The following is a 27,681-nucleotide window of genomic DNA, read 5'->3' as shown; positions in this document are numbered from 1 at the left end:
ACCGATTGTGTTGAAATAAACAAAAGTATTACGTGGAACATTCTGGGGGGGGGGGGCGGCGTATAAATAAAAAAAGAAAAAAATGCAAAGCTTAAATAGCCAGCGATTAAATTTAGATTGCAACAAGCGAAACTATTGCACGTAACGGGGCGACATCGTATAAAATATATGCAGGTACAGTTCGAGATAAATCGGTAACGATCCGTGACGCGCGATTGGCTGGCGATCGAAAGCGGGCCAATAGGCGCGCGTTTCGCGCCGAAAAGGCACGATCGCGCCGCGCGGTCTGCGCGTGCGCGCCCTTTGATTATTCTCGGGGCAATTCGGCGCGAGCTTTCAGTCACGCGCAACAGTTCGTGGGAAGATTGTGTGAGGCTCCGTTTCGCCGCGTACGAAAGAAAGAAACCGCGGTTTTTAGTGTTAAATCTGATACGCGGCTAAACGGGACAAGTGCAACGGTCAGTAACAGCGGATGAAACAGTTGTGCGCGGACATACGCGGAGATGTCTTTCTATTTTCGTGACCGGCCGAAATTCGGCGACAGACTGCGTGGTAAATCTGGCGATGAACTTCTACAGGAGATTAAACAACAATTCGACGAGGACAGCAAGTCTTTCTTCGAACCCAGTAATAGATCAGCTCGAGATCCCTTCGAACGACATTCCGCGTTCTCGAGGGTGAGTTTATCATTCCTTTACGAGGTATTCAATTTGAATTGTGCTAAATAGAGGGATAAGTTCATTAATAAAGAACTTTTCTCAACGATACTTTCCTAATCATCAGTGGTAATGTTTCTCTTCTTAGACTATATACGTTCTTAACGGTATTAGTGTTTTTGCATATGGCGTGAGGTAACATTTTTGTAAATGATATTCTCAGGCTCGTGATTTATTGGAGTTTAAATACGATTAGGATTTGAATCGCTTGGGAAGATCGAAAAATGTATTTGAACAGCGTTGCACGAAAATTCTTTATTTATAGAGTGGCCCAATTTCTACGTCGTTACACCGGCATGTATTCAGTTTTCTCTGCTTGCCGGTTATTCTTGTCGCGATTCCGATATTTTCAGAGAGCAAAGGAACGAAAAAACTGTCCTGTTTGTTGGCAGTCGAAATCCAGCGAAACGCATGTCGTGGCGTGTAAAAATGCGAAAGAAAGCTTGCGTACGGTTCGTAGGAATGTTTCATATATCTCGATAGAATGAGATTTTTTCAAGCGACGGCTATAGTTCACTGTTCAAAGGCTGCGTCGATTATTCTACGAGCTTGACAATATTCTTTACCATTCTGTTGTTCCTCTGCAATTCGAACGTGTCGTTTATTCATTTTGCGTAATACACATTATTCTTCCACGCCTCTGTTTTAACGCCGCGAGAAACGGCTGTACACCGTGCCGAATCACCTGTTCCGCATTGTCAACGAGCCAATTATCATAGTTCATGGCGGTCCCGTGACCGTATCGGTATCGTGAAAACTTTCCAATTATTTTAAACGTGGCTCCCTTGCGCGCATTGAATACCAATTTCGGTTTGGCCGGGATACGTTTGGTAAAAAAGCTTTTTCGTTTAATTGGATAGCTTTAACGATCCGTGCGCCCGTGTTTCTACGTTCCTCATAACATTGCCCGATTCGAGCAGTGACCTTACCTTCGTGTAAACAAATTTAGTCCCTCTGTTTCTATGTTTCGACTATTAGTTCAGACTGTACCGCTGAATGGTACGGGAAAAAATAATAATACAAAGGAATACGATCTCGAGCTTTTATAGCTCGAAGAATAAAATATTCGAATTTTATAATGTACATTAAATTAATATGTAATGCTTTTGATATATTTTTATTCGAATTTTCAGACGCACGATTTCGCAGCATTTTTTTATATACGCAAATAGTGGAATGTTCTCGATCGATATCCGACTATTAAAAATCGTAAACTTATCTACTGTCGATATTAATCGACGCGATAGGAGAAAATCTGTTGAAAATGAAAAAAGTCGAAAAGGAGTTATCATCTGGCGCAGTGTGTTTTTTGTTTTTAACGAACTAAACGCAGCAGTGCATCGTTTGAATGGTACGCATTTTTTGCAAACCATGGAATCCGTTCGTTCGACCGGAAGTGTTTATTTATTTCTCTCTCTTCGAAAGTACGTAAAAATTGTTTATCTATTGAGTAGCAGAGTATTAGTCATTGTTATTTTTCTTGTAGTAAGTAGAGTTTTATCTTGCTTTAATCAGTTTCTTGTACAGAGAGTCGCGTAAAAAAACGTGGGAAACACCCGTGACATTTAATACCACTTTTCAAGTAACGTTATTAAAAATATGAGGTTAGAATTATCTCTCGACACATCGATATCTACATTCACATTGTTTTCTTCCATAGACTTGTGAGTTATATCTTCTTGCTGCATTAATATCATTGATTTAACACGGAATTACTCGTACAAACGGGAAGTAAAACGAAAAAAAGGGGGGAAGGGTGATGTTTCAAATGGAATTGGCCATGGATTTCCTTCCTTTTTCGTGCGACCTCGTTTGCTTCGACCGGCATGTTAGCGCGCAACGAAATCGATAAATCGAACTGTCTTCTCGGAGTAAAATCGGCGACCTCTGAGTACACGTTGATTTACGATACCCATAAAAGGATCTTTATCCAAATCTGAATTATTACGACGATATAATGATGGTTTCCTCCAGGGAGTACGATATTTTCCTTTTATTTAAGATTAAGATACTGAATAGAACTGTAATGAATGTTCCTCTACAGCTTGATACGGCGAGGTGCGTGTGTGTACGGGGACAACGGGCTATTAGAAACCACCCCAATTGCATTAAACGTCCCTTTCGAAGGGAATGAGGGTGGCGATGTGCCGGTTCGCCAGTCGAAACGAGATCAATATAGTCTACGTGCGGTAGGTCTCACGATTCTGTCCTGGAAACCGCTCACTGTACACCGTGATGATATCGTTGGCCTTTTAGAAGCCCAGACACACTCGGCTAAGGACCCAGAAATAACGTGTTTGTTGCCAAATGCCCGCCGGCGAGATGACTTACCACTTTACTCGGCTCTACCGTGGACCCTTCTCTGTTTTCAGTGATAAAACAGTTTCATTGACCGGTTGATAAGATCGTAGTTCCTGATAAAGGAGAACGGATATTTTACTCGTGTTTTCTTTGATTAATATTTATTTATTTAACGATGAAATTATTTTTTAATTCATTGATCAAAGTATTATATTAAATATTTGTTTGTGTTTAGGTTTATGGAGGTAAGCGATTGTTCACCAGTCAGTTCTGGCTTCATATAGAAATTAAAAATTAAAGGGAGAGGTATTTAGTGTTGCTATTTTTTATACTTTAATCGTTTGAATTCGATTTGTAGAGTTTATTAGCACCAAAGAAATGAAACAGATTCTTGTAGGGTCAAGGTACCGCTTAAATAGTTCCTAACTGGATAAACTTCGATTCAACTGTTTTGCACGAAGCATAAGGGACGCGTGGAAATAATCATGGATCGAATCGACAGATTATTCTGGATCGAACGGTTCTCGGTCTGGAATGGCAGGAGGGAATCAATGGCGGCTATTTTGAGAGAGGTCTTCGCGTCGGCAACGTCGTCGTCGAGAACGTTCCTATGTCTCGGAACATGCCGATGGTGTTCAAAGATCGCGACCATTGCTTCGCCATCTGTATTTCATTCCAAAAAAAAAGGAAAAAGGAAAAAAATACGAATACTTGTGTAAAGTATTCCTTCTTAACCCTTTCACGTCTGGTGTACCGTGTGTACAACATTGTATTCTCACTCGTTTAAAACAGTCAGCTGCATCTGTGTCTGGTAAAGTTGTAATTTTAATTTTGAGATTAATCCACCGTTCTTTCTTTATGGGGAACCTAACGGAGACGGCTATCCGTCTGGTTTTTGCATCAATATTTACCTTGCAAAGATTACTACCGGTTGACTTTCCCTCGCCTTTTTTTTGGCAGTTTCATTTCATCTCTCCCTTGTGAATATCGACTTGGAAGACGTTATTGTAGCAGATGTTTGTGGAGGGTGGAAATATAGTGCGAAAATATTTTATCGATTTTTAGGGGAACTCGGGCTACTTTTCTTTCCTCCCTTTTTCTTGTTTAATTCTTATCATTTCTTATTTCTCCTTTTAATAATAATATTATAATGTAAAAGATAGAGTTGGACCATGAAATTCGTTGTTAATCACGTGTAATAAGAACTTCCTTCAGGTTACCCCGTCGATAACCGACTGCAATTTTCATGTGGTGATTCACAGAGTTATTGAGATGCATCGCGCGTGGAAAGGGGCGTCTTGAAAAAGTGCTCTCTTTCTCAATTCCAAGAACCACGTCCCGGACCCTTGATTATCCCTCCCACTTTTCCTAGCGAGCGTCATTCATGAAGCAACATTCCTATCCGCTTTATAGTCTGTTCTGCGAATCGCTGGGAGGGAATGGATGGAGTATACCTTCACGCCATGAATTTTGGTAAATCGACGAATGTGTACAGTTGAAGCTGTACATAAAGTTTGCTTCTCCTTTACAAAAAATCTATTCAGCTATAATCTGCGGTTAATCCTTGATCGCATGGACTGTGCAGACTTCGTTTAACTATTAATACTTGTTAATAGCGAAATTATATACAGAAGAAACGTGATACACAAAGAACAAGTTAATAAAAGTAGAGGCACACGACTGTGTATAGAATATGAATAGCTATGTGCCTTATCTCGATGATCATTTCTGTTCGTACATCGAGCATGATAATGCTAGTAAGTATGTATAATGTTACCGATGATTAATTTCTTGCACACTTTCTGAGAAGGGCGACTATAATTTTAGAACTGGCAGTCTTTGCTAAGAATAGAAGAATAACTTAGTTTTATGAACCTTTCCCTACGTATCGCAATTAAATGTAGATTCTTCAGAAAATCTTGGGAAATTACATGGACTTTCTGTGTAAAGACTGGTGGATCGGTGAATACCTTGACCTAAAAGCTTTTAACGAGCTTTTAGCTTTTATCGCCACGCCTTGTATCAGTTACAATTGCTCGCAGGATTTCAAGAGGATAATATCGATTTTCGTTCGTTAATGAATGTCGATCTTCTCTTCGTTTGTCTAATATATTAGAAATGATTTCGATGTTCATACTATTGGCAAGGTACGCGTACCGTTTTTAAGATTGCAATTACTTTAAAACAAGAATGAGAGATGGTGGCGTTGACCGAGGTAACGGCATCAATGGCGCATCATCGTTGTACGCTCGACTTGTAGTAGGAATCTTCACTTTTCCTTTCACTCGTCGATCGTTCGGTACACGTGCGCGCGGTGCTTCGTCGCGCGTGAAATGCGGTGCAGTTTCGTGCGAAACTGATTATCCGCACCTATGCTTCTCACATTAATAATGTAGCATTTTAAATTTGAGAACTGGATACAAGATTCCTGATCAAATTTCGTTTCAATTTACCGTTACCAATTATAAGTTTATTAATAATTAGTTTCTAATTCCTGCTGATTATGATCAACATTTTAAGATAGAGAAAGCAAACCCGCGAGACCTTTAATTAATCGGATTCGCATGTTTCTCGTCAGCTAAATTCTCAACCGTGCACAGTGGTGTTAGGTTGACGAGATAACTCGATCTGTGCAGGAAATAAAAAATGTGACGAGCGAAGAGAAAAGTGTAACGGTAAAAATGGGCATTGTGGTAATAGTTTTTGTTTCGATTTGGCATAGGTGCAGAAGGAAGCGGACACAGGTCTGATGCGTGCTGAATACACGCTGGTGTAATGTATGCATGTTAGTCAGGCTACGTAGCGGAGAAATGCTGGTGTTTGTAAGAGAAACTGCCCACTTTGATCTCGATGACGTCACGAAACGTTGGATTGCTATATAGCGAGTGGCGAACGATTACTTCTTCGTACCTCATGCGCTCCTGGCATCGCTATCGATCACCATAGATCATCGATCGTCATTTATCGATGATCGTGCGAGTGATCGAGGTGCGTGGACAGAATCGAAGAGCAAGATCGAAGACGGAACCAAAGCGAGCGCTCGCGTCAAACAGTCTGATCAACGATTCGATGAATCGATTCTATCGACGATCATATTTACTTTCGATTCTTTGTTAGAAATTTTGTTTATATCCAGCATTTAAATTGAGCAGAGAACTTTGAAAGAAGTAATTGTGTTGAACTTAACTATTTAATGATGAACAATTGTTGAGCAGTTTTCGTGTCGTATAGTTGTACTATTTATTACATTAAATCGTGCAAAAGCTTTATTTAATATTATCCATGCGCTTGTTGTACCGTTAGATGGTAACACATTTCATATATATATATATATGTATATATACATATATAGTAATTTACCATTTTTTATTGTGATAGGATGAAATTTTATGCTGGATATATTTCTTTAGTATAGATGGAATATTTTTTACTTTTCTTCTTCTTTATTTTCACGTATCCTGCAAAAATAACCTTGGTAACTTGTTATTTATTCTGTTTTCCGTTATAATAATTAAAAAATGAAACGAATTATTGTTTCAGCTATTTAATCATGAGTTATAGAACACTATGAAGTAAGGAAAAAAATGTTTACGTCGCGCACGTGGTGATCTTAGGTCTTTAAGAATCGCTCCTGTTGGAATCTAGGTCAGTCAGTAACTAACCTCAAAACTTGCGTTCCGCTGGGCGCCAATTTTTTCAATCATTCCCTGTGATAAGTGAAAACGGTGATTTCACGATTCGTTTCACGGCTACGTCGAACAAGAGGTATCTGCTTATCATCGCAATGAGGCAAACGTTTATTCTTTGCTAACATTAATTCCATTATCGTTAAGAATACGGGGAAAGGATGATACGATTAGGAAAAAAATAAGATATTTGCTCTACGGATAACATTCAACTTCCTCTGTTTTAGTACTTCGGTCGTGTCATCTATCGCCGAACTGTGAAGTTGAATTATGCCTCTTTCAAGCACATAATTTACTTGTCCTCCAAGATATAGCACAAGCATCGCTGCAATATTCGTAGGTTTATAGAGCAATGCGACAAGTAGTACGTGCAGGTATGCCATTCATGTTCGACTCTAACCGAGCGATGTACGTTTGCATTTTCATAATTGATATTTGATCCACTGTGACAGTGTCGTTCGTTGTTCAAACTGAGAGGTGTACACGATGTTAGAATCAAGACGTTTCCTTAATCATTTTAAGAGGCAAATAATTCGAAACATCTGAAATACAAAACTGAAGATCGTAGTTGATAATACGTGGAAGCGTGAAATATCAGAAGCATATGTAATTCACGCTCGTGATGGTGTCACGTACATATATACGTACACACATTGATCATCGGGGTGCATTTGTACTTGACATTTTATAGAATTCACAGATGGCAGTTTGCTGATGCATTTCCAGGCAATCGATTACATAATCTGTATCTTGTATGCTATGAGTCATCTGTCGTGCCAACTGTGATTGTGTACGCTTGTGCGTGTGCGAATCGACGTGTTCGTCAATGTGTGAGATTCGATTTGTCTTTCCTGCTTATTGTCAAGCGCGGTACAAACATTCGACATTGCTTGAAAGATTCGATCCGGTTCTGTCACGTTTCGAAAATATATAAATTCCCTTGGAGGCTAATTGCAGGACGTATCGACGAAGTTACACGTTCATAATCATAAAAGGAGGGACTATAATTCGATGCTGACTGCAGCACGTGCTCATTTATGGTGCTGGTAGTAAGTCAATTCTATCTTTTTAAAAGCTGTTTCGTTTATTATATTTAGTATTACGTACGAAGGATTTGTATGGTATTAGTATCTAACTTCCACGAAGGGTTTAAATACCTTGATCGCTTAAGCATTGATTTTGAGAGATAGTGATCGTAAGTTATCCGACCCTCGAATTAATCAAACCTTGATTTATTAATTTTTTAGCTTCTTTTTCCATGCTGTACAAATACGAGTGTCTTGCAAGCTTTCGCTTTTACTATGCTGCACTGATACGCTTATCTGTGGTAAAATCGCAATATTTCGAAAACGAAGATGGAGGATATTTGAGAGTTTACATCAATTTTATTTAAATGCAAGGTATCGTTAATAATATTTTGAGTATCGAATAAAACTTGTACGAAGGTGCTAAAATTACGGAAACTTCCGGGGAGCAATTTACAAATCGCGCATTAGATTATGAAACCTTGTATTTAGTGCGCTTGGCCTTTATCCAATCGTCGAGCATCATCTCAAAGGTTTCTACATCTCATTAATTACATCTCGATAGCATAACCGGGCGATAAAAATATATACCATATTATTGTATGACTTACAATCGTCACATCATCGACACTACGCTAAATTCATTATACATCGGTTACTTTTATCGTTTAGAGAATTTGAATCATCAAATTTTATTGCGCGAATCGCCTTCGTAAACAATTCAATGAATTGTATTATATATCACTGTTCCGCTTTATTTACTAGCAAACTCTCCACTTTATAGTACTACAATATTCGTCCAATACTGTGTACTATAAATGTTGAAGACTTATAGAGTTAGAAGTTACGTTATTCGTGTAGAGCTTGTTTACTGTTAGCAATGAATTATCATTAACGAAATTTTGTCATTAGCTGTTAATAAAGTTAGGTCACGACTAGCAAGGTCTCGGTTTATTGTCGCGTCACGACACATCTTGATCGTGAAGTGTCTACGTGATATCTAGCTGCACGACTTGCACGCGTATTTTCACGGCGAGTAGAAGAGTTTTGGAGCGAAGCCAAATTCTACCATCGTATGACTAATGTTTAATGGCGGACCTCTTGATATAACGCGACCAACAATCAGAAAGTTGAATTGACAATAAATTAATTAGTATATCGATACGACGAAGCACTTAACTGAACATATGCGAGTCGTTAAATATCCATTAACTGTAAATTAATTTATACGCATTCGGTTGAACTTTATCACAATTTCTCCGTCGGTCATGATGAAGTCTGCAGTTACCGCTTAAAATTGTTGGTAACTCTTAACGGTCGTGTATATACTAAGGGTACCGTATCAGAGTTTCAAAAGCGATTTTATTTAGAACTTAGAAGACTCTAAAAATAGAACCTCGTTGATACACGAGTTTTATTTGTTAATCGCTCGATTTAGTTCTTATTGGGCACAATATGCGATCTATATACGTATTTTGCGATGAACCAGTACCTTTGAATCAGGCATGGTCTATTTATATGTACGCCTAGCGTGATTCACGGTTAATATTAAATAAAAGAAAGTAAAGTAGGAGGGCAGCACATTTTATGGATGATAAACTAAGACCAAGAGGTGGTAGTTGAAGCAACGACGATTCTTTAATGCAGGGGAATTGTTGGTAACGAGGGAAGGGAATGAATTGGCCAACTTTTCGGATGGAAACATAAACATGTACAGTGGAATTCATGTTTACTATAAAAGGATATAGGTAAACGGGTCCGGAGTACAGCCTTGCTCGGATTGTAAATCAGAAAAAAATGGAGAAGCTCGTTAATGCTGAACGAAAGTTAGCGCGAGAAATAAATCACGTTCAAAGAATATTTTAACTCGGTTTTAACGTGCATAAAAACATATTGTTCCAACATAAAAAAGAAAAAGAACATGTCTTAGACTATGAATATCGCGTATGAAATAATTACATAATTGCAAAATGTTGTTTATTCGTTGCAAATAAAACGCTGGAATCTACAGATTGCACAAATAAACATCGCTGAATTATACAAAATAACGCGCATATGTTATAACGAACAATTCTTCGAAAAAACGTAATGTCATTTCTTGCAAAGTTTATTCATGCATTTTTTTTATAATCAGCGACGGATACGATCGATCGCAGCGTTTAATCGAGTCGTCTGCAAAGACTGTGTAATTTGACTGTTCATTTTTCTCGTTGCGGATATCGCGTGCTGTATGAAGTGCGCCAAAAACAAACGATGTTCTCGAAAGTGCCAAACAGAGACGAACGTTCTAGTAGCCTCTGGCGCGTTCTCTCGGCCGTTTCCGTCGGGACTCGGCCACGTTCGGCTCGGCAGTCACGTGGCTCCCAATACAGCCCACACAATAAATATATTTAAGTTGCTCCGGGAGCATACTGACAGTTTCGCTATTGACCTGGAAGGAGCGTACGGTTGAACGCGTGCGTCTTTGCGACACTTTTTTTTTTCTCGAGAAGGACACTTCCTTCCGACACGGAACGTCTGGTCGCGAGTGTGTGTTACCTAGTGCGAGGAAATAACGACAGTGACACCGACAGTGTGGTCTTCTCTTACGTAACGAAAGAAAGGAGGAAGACAGCGATAAGGTACTAGCGAGGAGATCGAAGGGAAGACTAAGACGACAGACACGTTGCTCTCTCGGTAATTTTGCAAGATCCTTAAAAACACGCAAAAAAAAAAAAAAAAAAAAAAAACGAAAACGAGAGTGCTGCCAGTTGAAACGTTTAATTTTCGTTACGCCTTTTTTGTTAACACGCTGGCACTGTTTAGTGAGCTTCTTGGCTGATCCCTTGAAAACGTATAAAAAAAAAATATCACTTAACCTGCAGAGCAAGCTCTTAACAGCGAAAGAGCACGAACTTAACCTCTTAGTGTGTGAGAAAATAGCCAGCCTATTAAAAAGTCTCGTCCTTCGAGAGAAAGAGAGGATTAAAAAAAAAAGGACACCACGTATTCGAAATCAGGAACGGATCAAAGGGTCCACAAAATGGACTCGCCTGTCATCGTGGACAAAGCATCCGAATTCGGAGAACCGATTGATTTGGATCGTCCGTTCCCTGTAAGTGGTGCCATTTTTTTTCCCCATTCCCGACACAATTATCTGCGCTTACTACAACGGATTGTCTAACGGGCGACGAATAACACTTTTATCGGCCACGGTTACAGGTTACTACATCACTGACCATCCTTTTTTTTAACACGTCGATGTGTATGCTCGCTCGACGATCAGATTCGAGTTCGATCATCAGGAGAGAATAATGCGGGAATTGTATTCGACTGGCGACATTGCGGCAAAGCTCCCTCCGCATTTGAAATCGTGCGACTTAAACCTCAGCGCGTACCAACAACTACTTTCCGGCACGCGTTCCGCGTTTCTTTTTTAACCAGCGTACGAATTCGCGTGAAATATCGCTCGTATGCACCGTGGCTAGCCGACGAGTTTTCCAGATCGTTCGAGAGATGATATATATCTACGTACTTCTAGTTCCTTGCACAATATCTCGGACTTTTTCATTTTCGATATCATTTTGTACATTTATGCGACCGGGTGTTACAACGATTCGCCTCTGTTTCTTATTCATTCGTGTCTTTTACGAACTTTTTTTTAGCAGCGAAGAATTTACCGAACGATGGAAGACGCAATCGATGTTCTAGAGTTGTATGAGAAAATTCGGGCGTAAAGGAGGTGGCGGCGAAGAAGGTTCGCGTGCTTATCTATGTTCTCAACTCTTGCGTGTAACTTCGACTTCGACCTTCTCTGTTGCGTTCCGCGAGATCGCGTGGAAGTTAGAAATAGAAATTTCGTGAGGAGTGACGTGCGTTTTGTTGCCACGAAAACGACGACTTGTCGGCTCCGTGGATCTCTCACTTTCCCTGGACCAACCAGATGAAGGAATGAAATTTTTTTCCTCCCACCGGTTTTGGTGTCACCGTGTAACAGCACATGTGTATAGAAATTTGCTCCATGACTTTGGCGAAGATTAAATACGAAGCGCATACTTCTCTTGCGGTGTTTAATCGACTGGAAGTGTTGATATTGTAGTGAATGTATACAAGTTTAAGAAACCAACTCGAGGATAAAGTATGTAAAAATCTAGGCAGATATCTCGATTTTTTAAAAATTTATAGTAGACTAAAGATGTTATATATCCGTGACAAACGTTAACAAATTCCTGTCAGCGTTATGGGGGTATTCGTGCCTCGCTATTGTCTAGAACTACCATCGAAATAATGGTTATCGGAGTAATTAAAATAGTTGTGTGACTGGAAAAGGGGCTTCTTATCTTTCCAACTTCTTATGTGTTTGAAACATGTTTCTTCTAGAACAAGGTCCATTCGTCCGAAATACAAGCATGTTCACGCTAATAATAAACTAACGGAGACGTTTCTCTTCGGTAACTCTCGAGGACGCAGTTCGGATTCTCCATGGTCAAAAGGAATCAGAGTTAGGTGGAAGGAGAAAAAAGAAAAGAAGGAACAGGAAAACGAAAAAAAAAGAAAAAAAACGAAAAATGTAACATAATCGTGGCTCGTTCGCTGGCTACACGTTTTATTTCTTCTCGTTTGCGCCGACTACTCGGCCGTATTAGGCTCGCCTCGAGATCTTGCGACCCCAAACGGTCTATTCTCTTGAATTCCAACTCTAATTATAGGGATATCTAATTCATAGAATCCAGATAAGGATATTTGTCTCCAAATTGCTAGTTGCTATTACCATTAGCTTCTACTATCGATGACAGTCAAGGACTATCTATGATCGCAGCTGAAAATTATACTCCAATACTTTCATATTCGTTATTACTTTTAGTATCGTTAATCCTTTATATCGTACACTTCTTAGAACCAAACTCGGTATCAAATTCATAGTAATCGCATTAACAATACCTATTTATATCAGTTGACTACCTCAAGCAGTTCACTGTATCGGTTCCACTACCAATTATATCATTTAACGGAGTTAACTAACAGAAAATTGCCTTCTCGATATCGGTAAGAGTACCTAGGCCTCTCAAGACTAAGATGATAGAGGCAGGATATTTTTACCTGTGATCTAATCGGCTACTCCTTTTCGCGCAAAAAAAGAAACTGGTTTCGATAAACATTGCTGTTAATACTATTCACGATGACGCCTTCCCCTGACAGATGTCGCGTGGGTGTTTATCCTATCCATCGGAGAACGGAAGAGGAACAACATCGGAATTCTTACTTCATCCTCGGTCTCTGATCGATTCCGCAACTTATTTCCGGTGCGCACTGAACGACACCCTTCACATTTCTCTGTTCTTTCAAAATATTGCGTCATCAACGCTCCAGTGAACGTTGCAGCTGGAATGTTCTTCAATGTTAGCGTTCGAATTTCCTCAAATTTTCTTTTTATGATTCTGATTACATCCAGAGTGTTAATTTGTACGATTAACAGAAGCGTTATTACTGTTTTCCAGAGTCGCAGCTTCCCCGAAAAGCAGTCCCTTCGAATCGCTCTGTCATCGTTGACTTGGAAATATTTCAATCTCGGCTTAAGACTATTCTTAAAGTGCGATTTATGCGACGAACTCAGGAAATGACTACGAAACCAGCATCTGTCGTGGGCTCGATTCAGGGGACCATGACACAGTTCTTCGTTTATACCAAGCTGGCGCTGACATTCACCCAGTTTATCGTTTTATGGGTAGCCATAGGCCGCGTGAACTTTTCCCTGCCTCCGGTTCCCATTTTGTCCTTACGCACGCGTTTCAGTCGCATGAGACGGGCGTAAAATTAGCGCTCTCGCAGCCCCTGCGAGAGATCATCCTCTCTTGGCCATGGAGATACCTTTCCAGTACAATCGAGAAAGCTTTTTAAACGTACACAATCACATTTTCAATCGACGGCTCGATTATTCGTGTCTTAGAGGTGCATTTCACACTTGAAATTTTGTGTCTGTTTTAATTCTGGGACGTGTTGTCAAATGAAACGTAACTTGCACGCCCACGCGTTCTCTGACGTCACGTGTAACAAGGAAAGACGCGACAATGGGATCACTGAAAGTCTCATAAAAGGCAAGGAACGTGCGGAATGCGGTTCACGGATGAATATTCAATGCACAGCGGTTCAACTGCAATTCCTGGTACTGCATTTCGTAATAATTAACAAGTTTCATAACTCGATGGTCGGAAGTGTAGCATAATCTCTGGGCACCTTCGTCCGCGATCTTCGAATTGTAATTGTTCCCTGATGTAATCCTACATCTGTATCCGTTATACGGACCTTTTATCGAAACAGTTTCGATTTTGCCCTTTATAAAATACAGAAACGTTCATTCGTCAGAAAATATTTTCACGTAAAAATATCTGAGCCTTGTTTTCACTTCTTGTCTCTTATTTCGATTTTCAATTCTTGAATAACCTGTTTACGCGTGGTAATGGAAGAAAAGGGATGAAATCTGGAATGAGCAAACGAAGAATTTCCGTCCTGGTGGGCGTACGAGCATGGTCGATAGTCTAGAAAAAGGCTGTATCAGATGGAGAAACGTTGGAGGGAAAAATAAAAGACTCCAGGTAGACGTAACGTTTAACGAGCGTGTATGATTCATAAGGGGAACCGTGTGCACCTTTAAAAGGTAGCGTGGAACGAGCGAAAGGCTTTCTGTACAATTCCCGACGAACGAGATGTAAAGAATACTAGAAACCGTGCGTTTTGTCTCCTGCTCGTTAATCAAATGATCGTTCGTAATTTTAACGTTTGTAGGTATCACTTTGCGATCGTACACACGGTGTATCAATGGAAGTTACCGTCATCGATGTCTATGGATCTGTGGAAGAATACCAAGAAATACTTTTAATAACTATACCATGTTTCGTCTTCTATAACAATTTATTCGATCGATCTGAAAGCATTAAGTTACATCGCCTGCATTGCTTTCGCTTCTTCTCGTGGAATAATTAATTAGCTGTAGCATTAGCTCTGTGCTAGTTTGCATTGTTATTTAAATTTCGAACGAGTATGAGAGATAGAGTAGTATAATATAGTAAGTTTAACATAGTAGGTAGTACTTACGTTTGTATTTAAGAATCAGAATATATAGGAATAATATTCAGATTAGGACTTACGAGATTAAAATCGCTTAATGCACTAAAGTCATATAGAGAAATAGAAGCTGCTAATATTTAGTATAAGATCTCCTCTGGAATTTTTTCAGACCTGCGAGGTTTCCATGAAGAGACAGAACGTTCAAAAGAATTTGTGTCGACAGAACTATTTTAAAAGCTTAGATTCCATTATGTGTAATAACAAAACTAACAATTAATGAGAAAGACTAACAGAGGCGTAAAAAGGAGCATTTACACGACGAACTTTTTTTTTTATTTCAAGTCTACGCGACGAAGGTTTCGCTGACCGTCCGTTCAATTTCTGTTTTCCAGGCATTTCCGTTCGACGACGACGGTTTTGGTCGACGAAGCGACATCCGGGCCCATCTTGACGACCTAGCAGCCCGCCATCCGGAATTCGCTGATCACTTATTGGGTCCGCCTTGGGGTGACATCCCGTTCCACGGTACGTTTCGCAATCGGAACCGCGATTCCGGTGGAAACGGTGGTCGCAACAGTTATCAACACGGTTATTCCGACGAGGACGCGAGGAGCCAAGCAAGCGGAAGCAGCGCTGCCAGTGGAACCAGCGCCAGCTCCCACGGTGAAGCGGACGCCAACCAGAATCACCAGGAAAAGTCCTCCAATTCTGAACAGACCGATAGAAGAAGCCAAATACCTCAATACGGATTACGTAACACCGTGGACATAGGTCAGCACCACCACAACATGGAGAATCCGGACAGAGGGAATCGTAACCAGCGATCCATGTCTGCGCCGCCAGAGAACAGACAGTCCGTTAACCACCAGCAACAGCCTCAACAGCAGGAACAGCAAACGCAACAGCAGCCACAGGGACAGCAGAGATACGTTTCCAGGATAGACATAACGCCCCAGCACAATCAGCCTCAGCAGCAACAGAAAACGCAGCAACAGCCACAGCCGCAGCAACAGCAACAACAGAAGCCTCAACAGCAGAGTACCGTAAGGCATATTCCAATCTTTGTTGAAGGTAGAGACGAACCTGTTATTCCAAGGAGTTTCGAGGAGTCTCCTCACTTCCGGAGGGAACCTTCGCCCACGCAGTTCCACGCGCCCCCGCACTTCACACAGAGATCGTCGCCATTCGGTCAACACTTCGGTGGGAGGCACCAATGGTCCCCGCACTTTCAGGAACCGTTTTATCCGCCGCCTGGCAGTTTCGAGCATCCTTCTAGGAGGCAGCAACAGAGTCACACCTTCCAACACCCTAGGCAGCAGCAGTTCACCGAAAGACAGCCTCAGAAGGAGCACTACGAGCAACCAAGGCAACAAAGGCCTCAGCAACAACCACAGCAGCAACCGCAACAGCCGCAGCCTCAGCAACAGCAACAGGAGACACCGAAACCTAAGCCCACACTTCCGAAGGATCCTTTGGAAAGGGTGGCTCTTGTACAAAAAGAGGTTGACTCCCTGGCTGAACAGGTCAAGCAGTATAGCGGTAATTCGAGAACAGATAAAGAGTATATCTATCTGGACGAAATGCTAACTAGAGAATTGATTAAACTGGACGATATCGAGACGGAGGGCAGGGATAACGTGCGGCAGGCACGTAAGAACGCGATCAGGACTATACAGGAGACGATTAGCCTGTTGGAGTCGAAAGCGCCACTCCCCTCGCAACAGACGTCGCCAGAGGAACAAGGGAAACAAGAGGATCAGGTATCGAGCAATATCGAGGAAGCTGGACAGCCTGAATCGATGGATGTTGATCAGAAACCAGAAGAGTCGCAGACTAAGGAACCCATCCCTCTACCGCCTGGCCCATCGTCGCCAACGAAGAAGTCGAAAGAGACCAACGAGCCGTCCGCAGAAAATGCGGAGGTTTCTGACAAAGATCGAACAGAGAATGTACAACAGGAGAATAAACAGACTACTGACGAGCCCATGGACGCGACTCCATTGGATAAGCAGGAAGTTGCATCCATGGAAGTTCAGCAGAATTCAGAACAGACGAGTGTAACGGAAGAGAAAAATATGGCGGAGGTTCCTGAGAAAAAGGAGCAAGAAAGTGCCGCGGAAGTGAAGGAAACAGGTGCCGCTGCTGAGAAGGCGGAGGAGAACGTTGAACAGAACAAAGTAGAGAATATCTCTGGGGAGCAGAAAGCTGAAAGCGTTTCCGAAGAAAAGAAGGCAGAAGATACTTCCAATGAAAAGAATAAAGAGAGCGCGTCGAAAGAGAAGAAGGGAGACGAGAAGGAAAACATTTCCAAGGAAAAGGAATCAGAGAAAGCTGATAATAAACAGTCTGGGAAGGAAAAACAGCAGAAACCAGAGAAGATGGAGATAGAGGGCGAGGTGAAACAATCGCCTAAATCGCAAAAGAAAGGGAAGAAGACGAAGAAACAGGCTCCCGTTTCCGACAAACCTATACCATTGCCAGCTCCAGATATCAACGAGACTAATGCAAAGTAGAATTAGAGACTGGGAAAATTATTGAAATGTTACGACTTTCAAATTGCACCAACTGCATCACTATTCGGAGTCGAAAACAATTAGTTCCGGGCTGATTCGAATGGTCAAGAGTACCAAGCCGTTGTTTCTTCTCTACTTTCGATTGTCCTTGGTGCCAGATTGATGGGAAAATGTCGTGGATCGACGTTAACAATCGCATGATCGTCAACACGGAACCAAGTCGAACCGGAAACGTTCTTCTGTTCTGTTTCGTTGCTCTGAACTCGTCCACTGTGGAATTGCGTACAGGATGCGTACTTTTTGGTGCCCTGTGTTCTCCAACCAGGACGAAAAAGGATTTGTACAAACGAGTCCAGCGGTCTGATACAGAAGGATTATTTAATAAACAACGAACGCCTTGTACTTTTGAAGTCGCAAATATGTCGCGTTGTATCTGGACGAGGCTTGTCCTGTTTCTCTATTCTCATTACGACTGTTTCACGAAAATAATTGCGTGGAAAGGAACGTAGAATACTCATGAAATTGTATTATACGTTTCGCGATAGTTTTCAATGCGATCCGATTGCACTTGGAGAAGCTGAATTATCGGTCTCCATTAGGAGTGATTTTTCTTTTATTTTTTATTTTTATTATTACTACCTTTTTCTTTGATTAGTGACGTTATTTATTAGATTTTTTTATTTTCTCTCTTTTATTCACTCATCGACTGGCAAAACGATTGTGCAAGTAGTGGATGAGTGGGTAAAAAGAAGAGAAATTGGTAATGATTGGAAGCAATGATCTCGTTTGAGGAAAGTACGACAACTTTGTTTTACGTTCTGTTCTTTTTTTTTCTTCTTTTTTTTTCGTAGGAACCGATATTTAGTACAGATTCTGAGCCATTGTCAAGAGCGACATTTTGGTCAGTGTTGGTAATAAAGTTTGAAAGGTTTAATACAATTATGTGAATTTTAGTGTATATTGTATAATGATGATGATAATGATGATGATGTTAATTAAAAAAAAAAAAATGCAAACATGTTAGATACGTTGGAGACGAACGTTCATAAACGGAATAGATCCGTTTCGTACGACTAGTATTACAGCGCACGGCCTGAGGCATAATTAAACTAACTTTATTATTATTATTTATAATTTATTGTGCGTCTGCTGAATGATTACGAGTACGATCTTTCGTGCCCCTAATTATAATAGGCTGTTAAGAGATGGTGAGTTAGAAATTCGCAGATTCTCCCATAAGAAGTTAATTGTAAAAAGAGCTAGATCAATTTCAATTAATTGCAAGTCGATTGTTGCTTAAACATCTCTCAGCGAGTAGAGCTTCCTGTCTTCCTCATCTACATCGTTAAGACAAGTTGCGCGATTCAAACGAAACTGAACAGAAGCTTGCTTGTTAATTCTATATTATTTGTAAGATACCAAAACTATTTTTACAAAACTAGATTTTTCACACGCAAGTTGCTTACTGTACGATACGCAGTTTAGTCTGAAACAATCGATTTGGAAAGCGGAAAATTCGCGAATTTCCGAGTCACTTCGTTTAAATACCATGTGCACATCTTTTGGCGACGTTGAAATGTGTGTCGTGATAATACAAACCGTGTACATATTAGGATCGTATCTGTTCGTCTTGTAAAAAATAGTGCATCCTGTTCATCGTTATTCCGAGCGATCACCACCGATGAGAACATTATATGAGATCTCCATGGAGGATAAAAATATTTCAGATGTTCGAGGCTCGTCTTCTGCTTGAAAAGATTTGAGAATGGTAACGAGGTATGGGGTGCATTGTTTTATGGTTCCTTGTTTCAGGGTGATACTCATCATTATTCTTCATCTTTTTGTTTTTTCTTTTCTTTTCTTTTCTTTTCTGTATGATGTTGTTTACTCATCCGTAGAGGTCATGTGCTTTTAGCCAGAAGATTTTGTATTTTCTCTGACGTGTGTGAAACGTGTGTGCAAAAAGCGTGTATAAATGAGAAATTGTATGGAAACGTGGAAAACAGAGAGGGTAAATGAGTGTGTATGAACGAGTGATCTTTTGATAGTGTGGCAAACAAATGAAAACTCTCGGTAGGATATTGTATAAATGTGGCGAAAGTGTAATTATTTTATGAACAAACGCATTCAATTAAAAATACAAAGTCTGGTCTTTTGAATCGTACAGAATGGCCCAAACATTTTGAGTGACATCAAAACGTTCTGATACAATAATGCGTCCATGTACAAGAGAATAAACTGATAGAATTGTATAATTGTTTTGCTAAAACTTCTAGGCAAGAGGCGAGCCGTTATCAAAACCGTAATAGATTTTGGCATCAATCCAGCGTAATAAACCATAGCGAAAATGTCATCAGTTAAAAACATTTATCATTCCTAGAAAGATTTTAGAGAATTATTATTGCGTTTAAAGGTACTCTTGTTAGTAGATGATAGTAAGCGCAAACTTGGTCATTTTTGGATATAACTATAAATTCTAAGGTATCAGATTCGTAACTACAAATTGTAATTTCCTAATTTTTGTCTTTGAAAAGCTTTAGAGATACTGGATTGTTTGAAAGCTCTCTTACGTTGATAAGTAATTGAATCTGGACAAAGATATTAAACAGGACTCGCAAGGTAAAAGGAACATTCAGGAAGAAGCATTTTCCTCGAAGATTGCTGCCTCTGGTGCAACGGAAATTGCGAGTATCAACGACCTGCTAAGAACAACATCCGCTACACGCACGCGCCTTCTTCATTGCCAAATTCCTTTGAATTGTTTGCAGTTGAAAAAGCACGCCATTCTCCTTGAAATACTAAATAACTTTGGTTGAATTTTGAGAACTTATGGGAAGAATCGTACAGTCTGAGAGAAAATCAAGTACACGAAAGAAACATTTGGAAAATAATAAAATTATCCGAAATACAAATTTTTTTAATATCAAAATTAAAAGATAATTACTGCTAGCTTATTTGTAATCAGAATATTGGCAACTACAGAACTTTCTTTACTTGTTTTACTCTTTTTCCTACCTTGTTAGCTTGTTAAATCTGTTCAAGGGTAGGTATAAAGCGAGTATGGAAAAAGATCTTATTTCCTATAAAAGTTCTGATCGATTAATTTTATTTCATTTTAAAAACGATCAATTTAACAATTGATTTCATGTAACAATTTTCAGAGGATCCGTTAGAGCACCAGACCCAGTCTTCTCGTTGTTAAAGTAAAATAAAATTAAAAACAGATTAAATTGACAAACGAATCGAATGAGCAAAAGAAGAAATACTTTAGTCATTGGTAAGAACCGATATACGTGCCCGAAAACTTGGCACGGTAGATGCATACGAGTCATCCAAAAATAGCATGCTAGCTTAGACTTTGAGAAGAGGTTTTTGCGTCGCGACACCGACCACCTCCGGGAAATCCCAGTGAGGATGTCGGTAGATATCTTCGCTGACATCTAGACTGAGTTACTGACTCTCGTTTTGGCACCTAAATTGGCAAAAATAATCCTCGAAGAACAATAAAAGAAGTGTTTAGATATTGTTTCCAAATAACATTTAATTGACGCATCGCAAGCTATTATTCCAATTCGTTAGAAATCCTGCGGATATCGAATTTGATTGAAATATTCACGATTCATTAATTTATTTACTTTGAAATGCGGATAAAAAGCTACAAAATTACATCAAATATCACATACATATTCATTTGTAAATTGAGTCTCCATTTTGCGTGGATAAATTATTGAAAACTTTGCGTAAATCATAGAAATAGACAATTTGTCCTTCAGCTAAAGCGTAAATATCCATTACCAAACGTGTAAAATTAAAAGAAGCGTTACAGAGCTAGTTTCCTATGAAAGTAGGCGTAGGTGGTGTTAGAACAATTTCTGACGATACAACCACATTGATATCATCACAATCTCGACTTTATGTTTGCTTATAACTATAATACGTTTGTTTAATTATGTAATACTTAATCCGAGTGCGTACATACTTTGTGAGGAATGCTTCTATTTAACTGATACCACTAGTAATTCTGATAGAAAAGAAGAAATTACAGGTGACGATGTTATAATGTGAATATTTAAAAAAAAGTACACAGCAAGTGCCTCAGCTGTAATAATTTGCACATAGATGCAGTATAGTATATAAATTGTGGCAAAGCGTTTCTCGACCTCCAATTTCTCTTCCCTCCAATTTATGCTGGCTCCCTTTTGTGCTTTCTCATCTCAAAATCGTCGTGATTATCTTCAAAGCATACGGTGCAATAAAGGTCACCGTGGCAACCGGAACATCGTTGCAAATCTTCCGTTTGATCGCACATTACGCAACTAGGTTTCTCATCCTCATCATCAGTCTGTCTTGCTGCCTGCAATTGTATGTAACACAATGCACATTCATTAATTCTTTTCAAACTACGACCCAGATGTTTTCGATCTGGTTCAAAGTGATTGTTGCCTATAAAATATCAATCTTGCATACCTCCACCTCGATTTCATCTACATCTTCTTTATACTTCTTTTCTAACTCCGCTTCCGCCAACGCTTTCGCAATCAGTGTTTTCGTTACTTGTTTCTCATCGTCGTCGAGATCATTCGTGGAGTGTTGCCTGGGTTTATCGGTGATATCTTGCAACGATCTTAATCGTGCCTGGATTTCGCTAACCGAATCGCTACCCGAGGATAGCTCCAATTGGTCGAAATACTCTTGTATCAAGTCGTCTGCCTTTTGTTGATCTGTTCTGGTATCCACACGATGTATCTACGATTATGTAACCGTGATTATCTACGCTACGTTCGTAGGAAAGAAATTGTACAATATTTTGCTAGCATACTCATTCAGTTTGGTGCGACTGTTATACGTACATTTATTCTCTGCTGGTTAACATCCGGATCTTCGTCTTTCAGCAATGCCAATCTCCTTTTTATCTCATCCACGCTTAAAGTCGTAGACTTGTTGTCTTCCTCCTTTAATTTCTGTAATCTATCAACAATCTCCTGATCGGCTGGCTCCAAGCCCTTCTTAAACTTGTCCCAATGATTGGTGTGCGTGTACATTACGATAGGAGGCTTCGCTGGGTTCTCCAATGAGTCTAATCTACAAAAATTAAACAAAACCATTGAGCTATGCTACGAGAAACCCTTACAATTCAACCGTAACAGTTGCATATCCGAAGAACTACTTTTTCGTGATGTCTACCGGAGCCATGGCCTCTTCTTGCTCGTTAGACATTTTGACGTTGTTATTAGAACTGGAATTGGTCGTAGAAAAATTGTGCTTATTAAAACAACGTCCGCAGACCTTTTTCACACCTCTATCTGGAATGTTACATTTATATTTGAGGCACTTGTTGCAATATGCAAAGCCGCAGCCTGGGCAAGCAACCTAAATAATTTGAAACAAAAATGATGAAATAGCAACGGGAACGGGAATTAAAAATTGCGCCAGCCTGACTATTCTAACACACGCGTGGATCGACGTAGCTGAACGTGCGCGAAATAAATTACAAGGAAGCACCCGCAGCACGGCGACATAACCTAGATCCGATACGGTTCGATCAAGACAAACAGCGACTTACTTCTTTCGTGAAAAAAGAAAACTTCGTCTGACAAATATTGCACGACATAGCGGATTTAGTTTCGCAGCGTAGTTACGATGACATCACAAACACGATCGAATATCGTTCAACATATTCGACTTCGACCAGCTCTTACGTGCACGCGAAATTATTAGGAATCTACTATTCCCGAGCCAAATTCAAAGGTAGGGAAGTACATGTATACATATATATATATATATATATATATATATACTTTCTAATACACCTATGAGTATATAATACTTGTACTTATATGTCTCATTTTAGTTAATAATGCATTACATTCTGAAGAAATTTCAGAGAGAATTGATAAAAAAAGTTTTCGAGAAAGTTTTCGAAATAATGGGGGTGAGAAAAATTTGCATTCGAGAATTTATTTGCTGTTCGTTGTTATTATTTGTATTTATTAAGTTGATGCGTGAGTGCGCAGGTAAGAGTGACTACCTTCAATTGCATATTAAGTATATCTGTGCATATGAGAGATGGTAGTTTATTTAAATCGACAGTACTTTGTATTCATTCTAAGTATATACAGTATGATTTTGCTGAAGGTGTAATTGTATGCACAGGAGATTAGATTATACTACGTAGTCAATCGTGGTACTATTCTCTTTTTATTTTATTTTGTCGCTAGTGGCGCCATCTCCGGGGAAATTACCTCAACTATTTGAAGTATAAGTTCAATTCTGTTTTCAGAGATGGCGCTAGTGCTTCAGTAGTGTGGTTTTTAGTCTTGTCCACGATATTTTCTTCTAATTAACTTTTGCTGAGGATGGCTTTTATGTAACAAGTTTATTTAACAACAAGAAGTCTTTACAATTAAGGTAATCTGAAGTAGAAGTTAAGAAATACAAATCTAGATTTGGCGAAGGCAAATTGTGATGTGTACTCTTTGATGGCGTAGAAATAAGTGAATAATTTGAAAAGCGTAGAAATTTGAAAGACGTCGTAAACGAGAGTCTCTTGTTTATAGATGACGTGAATGTGTCTGCTTATATGAAGAAGTCGGTAAAGTCGGTAACGCCACAGTAGTTGTGGATTTGTCGTTGGCCACGATATTTTCTTCTAATTAACTTTCACGTAGGATGGCTTTTATATAACAATTTTATTTAACAGCAACAAGTCTTTACAATTAAGGTAAACTGAGGTAGAAGCTAAGAAGTACAAATCTAGATTTGGCAGAGGCAAATTGTGATGTGTACTCTTTGATGGAGAAGAAATAAGTGAATAATTAATTTGAAAAGCGTAGAAATTTGAAAGACGTCGCAAACGAGAGTCTCTTGTTTATAGATGGCGTGAATTAATTTTGAAACAATTTCCTAACGAAAATGTACCCTCCGAGGAGCGGAAGTAGATGGCTGTGAATGTGTCTGCTTATACGAGGAAGTCGATAACGTCGGTAACGCCACATAGTTCACTTCGCTGTCGATAACGATGTGCGACCAGTTTGAGCACTTTTCACAGAGATGGCGCCACAGGTTCTAGAGGAGGGTCCGTATCATCTGTCTCGCTCTTTCTTATAGCCTTTTTATATATCATTCTCTCGCTTACTTCTAAAGCGGGAGAAATCAAATAAATTATAATAAAACTATTGAAATATACAAGAAATGGCAATAAAACTAAGGAAATGTACAAGAATCTGCAATAAAACTATTAGAATATACGAGAAATTGCAATAAAATTAATAATATGTGCAATAAATTGCAATATATTAATTTTATTGTAATTTATTGTATATTCCAATAGTTTTATTGTAAGTTCTTGTATATTTCAATAGTTTTATTGCTATTTCTTGTATATTTCAGTAGTTTTAGTGTAATTTCTTTTATATTTACCGTTTTAGATTTCCCAACAATATAAATAAAACATGAATCATAAAATTCTGTTTAATTATGCTGCATATAATGTGTTAATTAGATTACAAAGTTTCTTCTTTCTGTTACAGATTTTTAATACACGGAAGAACAGGAAGACAGCTTCCAGACACCGATGAAGGAATCCGTTTCGTCCACCAACGCTCCAATATTTGTTCATTATATTTTCTAACGTTAATTACCATAGTGTATTTAGTTATAATAGTAGATATAAAATATATTGTATTATTAGCATAAGCGCTATTGTTAGACAGAATTCTATTGTAATTTACTGTATATTTCATTAATTAAATTAAATAAATAAATTGTTTGAAAGATATGAAACAAGTTTCATTATTCTCCCCCAATTCCTTTCGAAGTCTTGATTCGATCCTGATACAAAGTCGAAAAATTGGGTTTTCGATCGAGAAAATTGTAAATGTATCAGGAGAACATAACATGTGAGGAGGTATTCTTGCTATTTCTTGGAAAATGACGTCACTTCCAAGAATCGCCCAAATTCTCGGTATTCTCGATGACGTCATTTCCAAGAAGTGGCGCGTTCGGATACCTCCTATGACGTCATGTTCTCCTGATACATTGTCGATTTTTCGGACAAAATCTTGAAAATCGGACTTTGTATCAGGAGAACATGACGTCACAGGAGGTATCCAAACGCGCCACTTCTTGGAAATGTCGTCATCGTGAATTCTAGGAATTTCGGCGATTCTTGGAAGTGACGTCATTTTCCTGGAAGTGGCGCGAATACCTCCTCGCAATTTATGTTCTCCTAATACGTTTCCAATTTTCACGATCGGGAACCCGATTTTTCGACTTTGTATCAGGAGAACATAACATATGAGGAGGTATCCGAAGGTGCCACTTCTTGGAAATGACGTCATCGAGAATTCTAGGAATTTCGACGATTCCTGGAAGTGACGTCATTTTCCTAGAAGTGGCATGTGTACCTCCTAACAACTTATGTTCTCCTGATACATTTCCAATTTTCTCGATCGAAACCCCGATTTTTCGACTTTGTATCAGGAGAACATAACATATGAGGAGGTATCCGAAGGTGCCACTTCTTGGAAATGACGTCATCGAGAATTCTAGGAATTTCGACGATTCCTGGAAGTGACGTCATTTCCTAAGATTTTGGCAAATTTCGGAATTTTTGAATAGAGACTTCGAAAGGAACTGAGGGAAAATGATAAAACTTGTTTCATATCTCTCAAACAATTTATTTATTTAATTTAATTAATGAAATATACAATAAATTACAATTAAATTCTGTCTAACAATAGCGCTTGTGCTAATAATACAATATATCTTATATCTACTATTATAATTAAATACACTATGGTAATTAACAGTAGAAAATATAAAGAACAAATATTGAAGCCTTAATGGATGAAACAGATTCCTTCATCGGTGCCTGAAAGCTCTCTTCCTGTTCTTCCATGTATTAAAAATCTGCAACAGAAAGAAGAAACTTTGTAATCTAATTGTAATTTATTTGATTTCTCCCGCTTTAGAGGTAAGAGAGAGAATGATATATAAAAAAGCTATAAGAAAGAGTGAGACGGATAATACGGACCCTCCTCTAGGACCCGTGGCGCCATCTCTGTGAAAAGTGCTCAAACTGGTCGCACATCGTTATCGACAGCGAAGTAAACTACTGTGCTGGTCGCGCCATCTCTGGAAAGAGAGTTGAACTTCTTTTTCAAATAGTTTAGATAGTTCTTACAGAGATGGCGCCACCAGTTTCGTAATTTTTTTTACTTCACTGTCGATAATTTAATTTGTCATTTGAAAGGATAAACGAAACATTAAACTAAAAAGTAACATAAGTTGTAGATACAATTTAAATAGTTTACAGCAATTATCTTGAAAGTAAATTAAAATTATGCGATATAATATTAGATATATATAATAGAATATACCAGTCCCTTCCCCCTTCCTTCTTTTCTTGGTCTTTCCATTTCTGTTCCTTTCCTCTTCTTAAATATACAATTTTTAAATCATCCTTGCTACCTCTGCTTTTGTGACACCTGAAATAAAAGGAAGAAACGATTAGCTAATCAATATAACTTAAAGTATTCCTTACATGAAGCATACAATGTTTTAAGATTTACAATATAGTGTTCTTCAAAGTTAATTTAGAACAAATTAAAGATTACTTACACTATAAAGGACTGGTAGTTAATAAATGGTAAAAATGCTTGAACGTAATACGTTACAATTAAAGTAGGGACGATTGTTGGACAGTTTCTGATTTAAAACAATAATTTATTCTGTAAAGAACTATCTTACCGGCTTGCTAAGCCTAATGGACATGTTATTGCATCTGCTTCCTTTAAATAACCATTCTCGCTTACAATACCGATCGAAATTGTTAAAACACGATTAATAATACACCCTAATACGTACTATTCAACGTATTTACAAGCTGCATCTTCGGTACAGACACTTTTCAAATAGTTCCTTCCCCTTTCTCTTTATTCTTAAATCGTCTAATAAGAAATAACGACGCTATTATGTTACAAGTTCGTTCAGGTCGATCGTAGAGTACATTTCAATATACAAAAATTAATGTCAAGCGATATTAACGGTTAACGTAGAGAAGAAAGAGAGAATCTGTGAATAAACACAATGAAACTCAACGCTGTAACTTATTTTAAACATTTAACGCGAGTTAAAGTTATTTATTAATAAAATAGAAGAATCGTTCACGTGTAGCTAAGATAGGATTCGCAGAAAAAAACATTGGAAAAAAATACATATAGAAACTAGAATTGTTCACAATAGAAAGATTTAGGATTGCAAAACGTACTATCTGTGCTGTACAATTAAGTATATACAAAATCGTTTTTGTACATACTTTTTATAGTCACTCAAATAGTAGTTTCGATAGTTATTATAACAAACGTACACGTGAACGATCGACGCCTCAATTACA

At 38.8% G+C, this 27,681-nt stretch overlaps 2 protein-coding genes across 4 annotated transcripts; one reads left to right on the top strand and one right to left on the bottom strand.

Annotated features, from left to right (window-relative positions):
• The first annotated feature begins 451 nt into the window (after positions 1-451).
• On the top strand, positions 452-19,444 carry Stv (BAG domain-containing protein starvin). Of its 3 annotated transcripts, XM_076907631.1 has the most exons (3): positions 10,211-10,404; positions 10,534-10,822; positions 15,165-19,444. In XM_076907631.1, exons 2-3 carry the CDS (start codon positions 10,751-10,753, stop codon positions 17,283-17,285), a joined length of 2,193 nt encoding a protein of 730 aa, XP_076763746.1. In that variant the 5' UTR covers positions 10,211-10,404; positions 10,534-10,750; the 3' UTR covers positions 17,286-19,444. The 3 variants fall into 3 exon arrangements, with proteins under 3 accessions (XP_076763738.1, XP_076763754.1, XP_076763746.1); XM_076907623.1 differs by lacking the exons at positions 10,211-10,404; positions 10,534-10,822 and adding an exon at positions 452-677; XM_076907639.1 differs by lacking the exons at positions 10,211-10,404; positions 10,534-10,822 and adding an exon at positions 7,628-7,752.
• A 1,419-nt stretch (positions 19,445-20,863) lies between these two features.
• LOC143426317 (abscission/NoCut checkpoint regulator) lies at positions 20,864-23,031 on the bottom strand. The gene is made up of 5 exons (XM_076899696.1): positions 22,849-23,031; positions 22,453-22,655; positions 22,136-22,367; positions 21,753-22,031; positions 20,864-21,639 (listed from the first exon to the last, which is right to left on the bottom strand). The coding sequence occupies exons 1-5, from the start codon at positions 22,894-22,896 to the stop codon at positions 21,469-21,471; spliced, it is 933 nt and encodes a 310-aa protein (XP_076755811.1). The 5' UTR covers positions 22,897-23,031; the 3' UTR covers positions 20,864-21,468.
• Positions 23,032-27,681: the final 4,650 nt, after the last annotated feature.

Source organism: Xylocopa sonorina, chromosome 1, assembly GCF_050948175.1.
Source record: "Xylocopa sonorina isolate GNS202 chromosome 1, iyXylSono1_principal, whole genome shotgun sequence".
Classification (NCBI taxonomy): Eukaryota; Metazoa; Arthropoda; class Insecta; order Hymenoptera; family Apidae; genus Xylocopa; species Xylocopa sonorina.
Note: the sequence above shows the minus strand (reverse complement) of the source record. Positions and strands in the feature narration are given on the sequence as shown.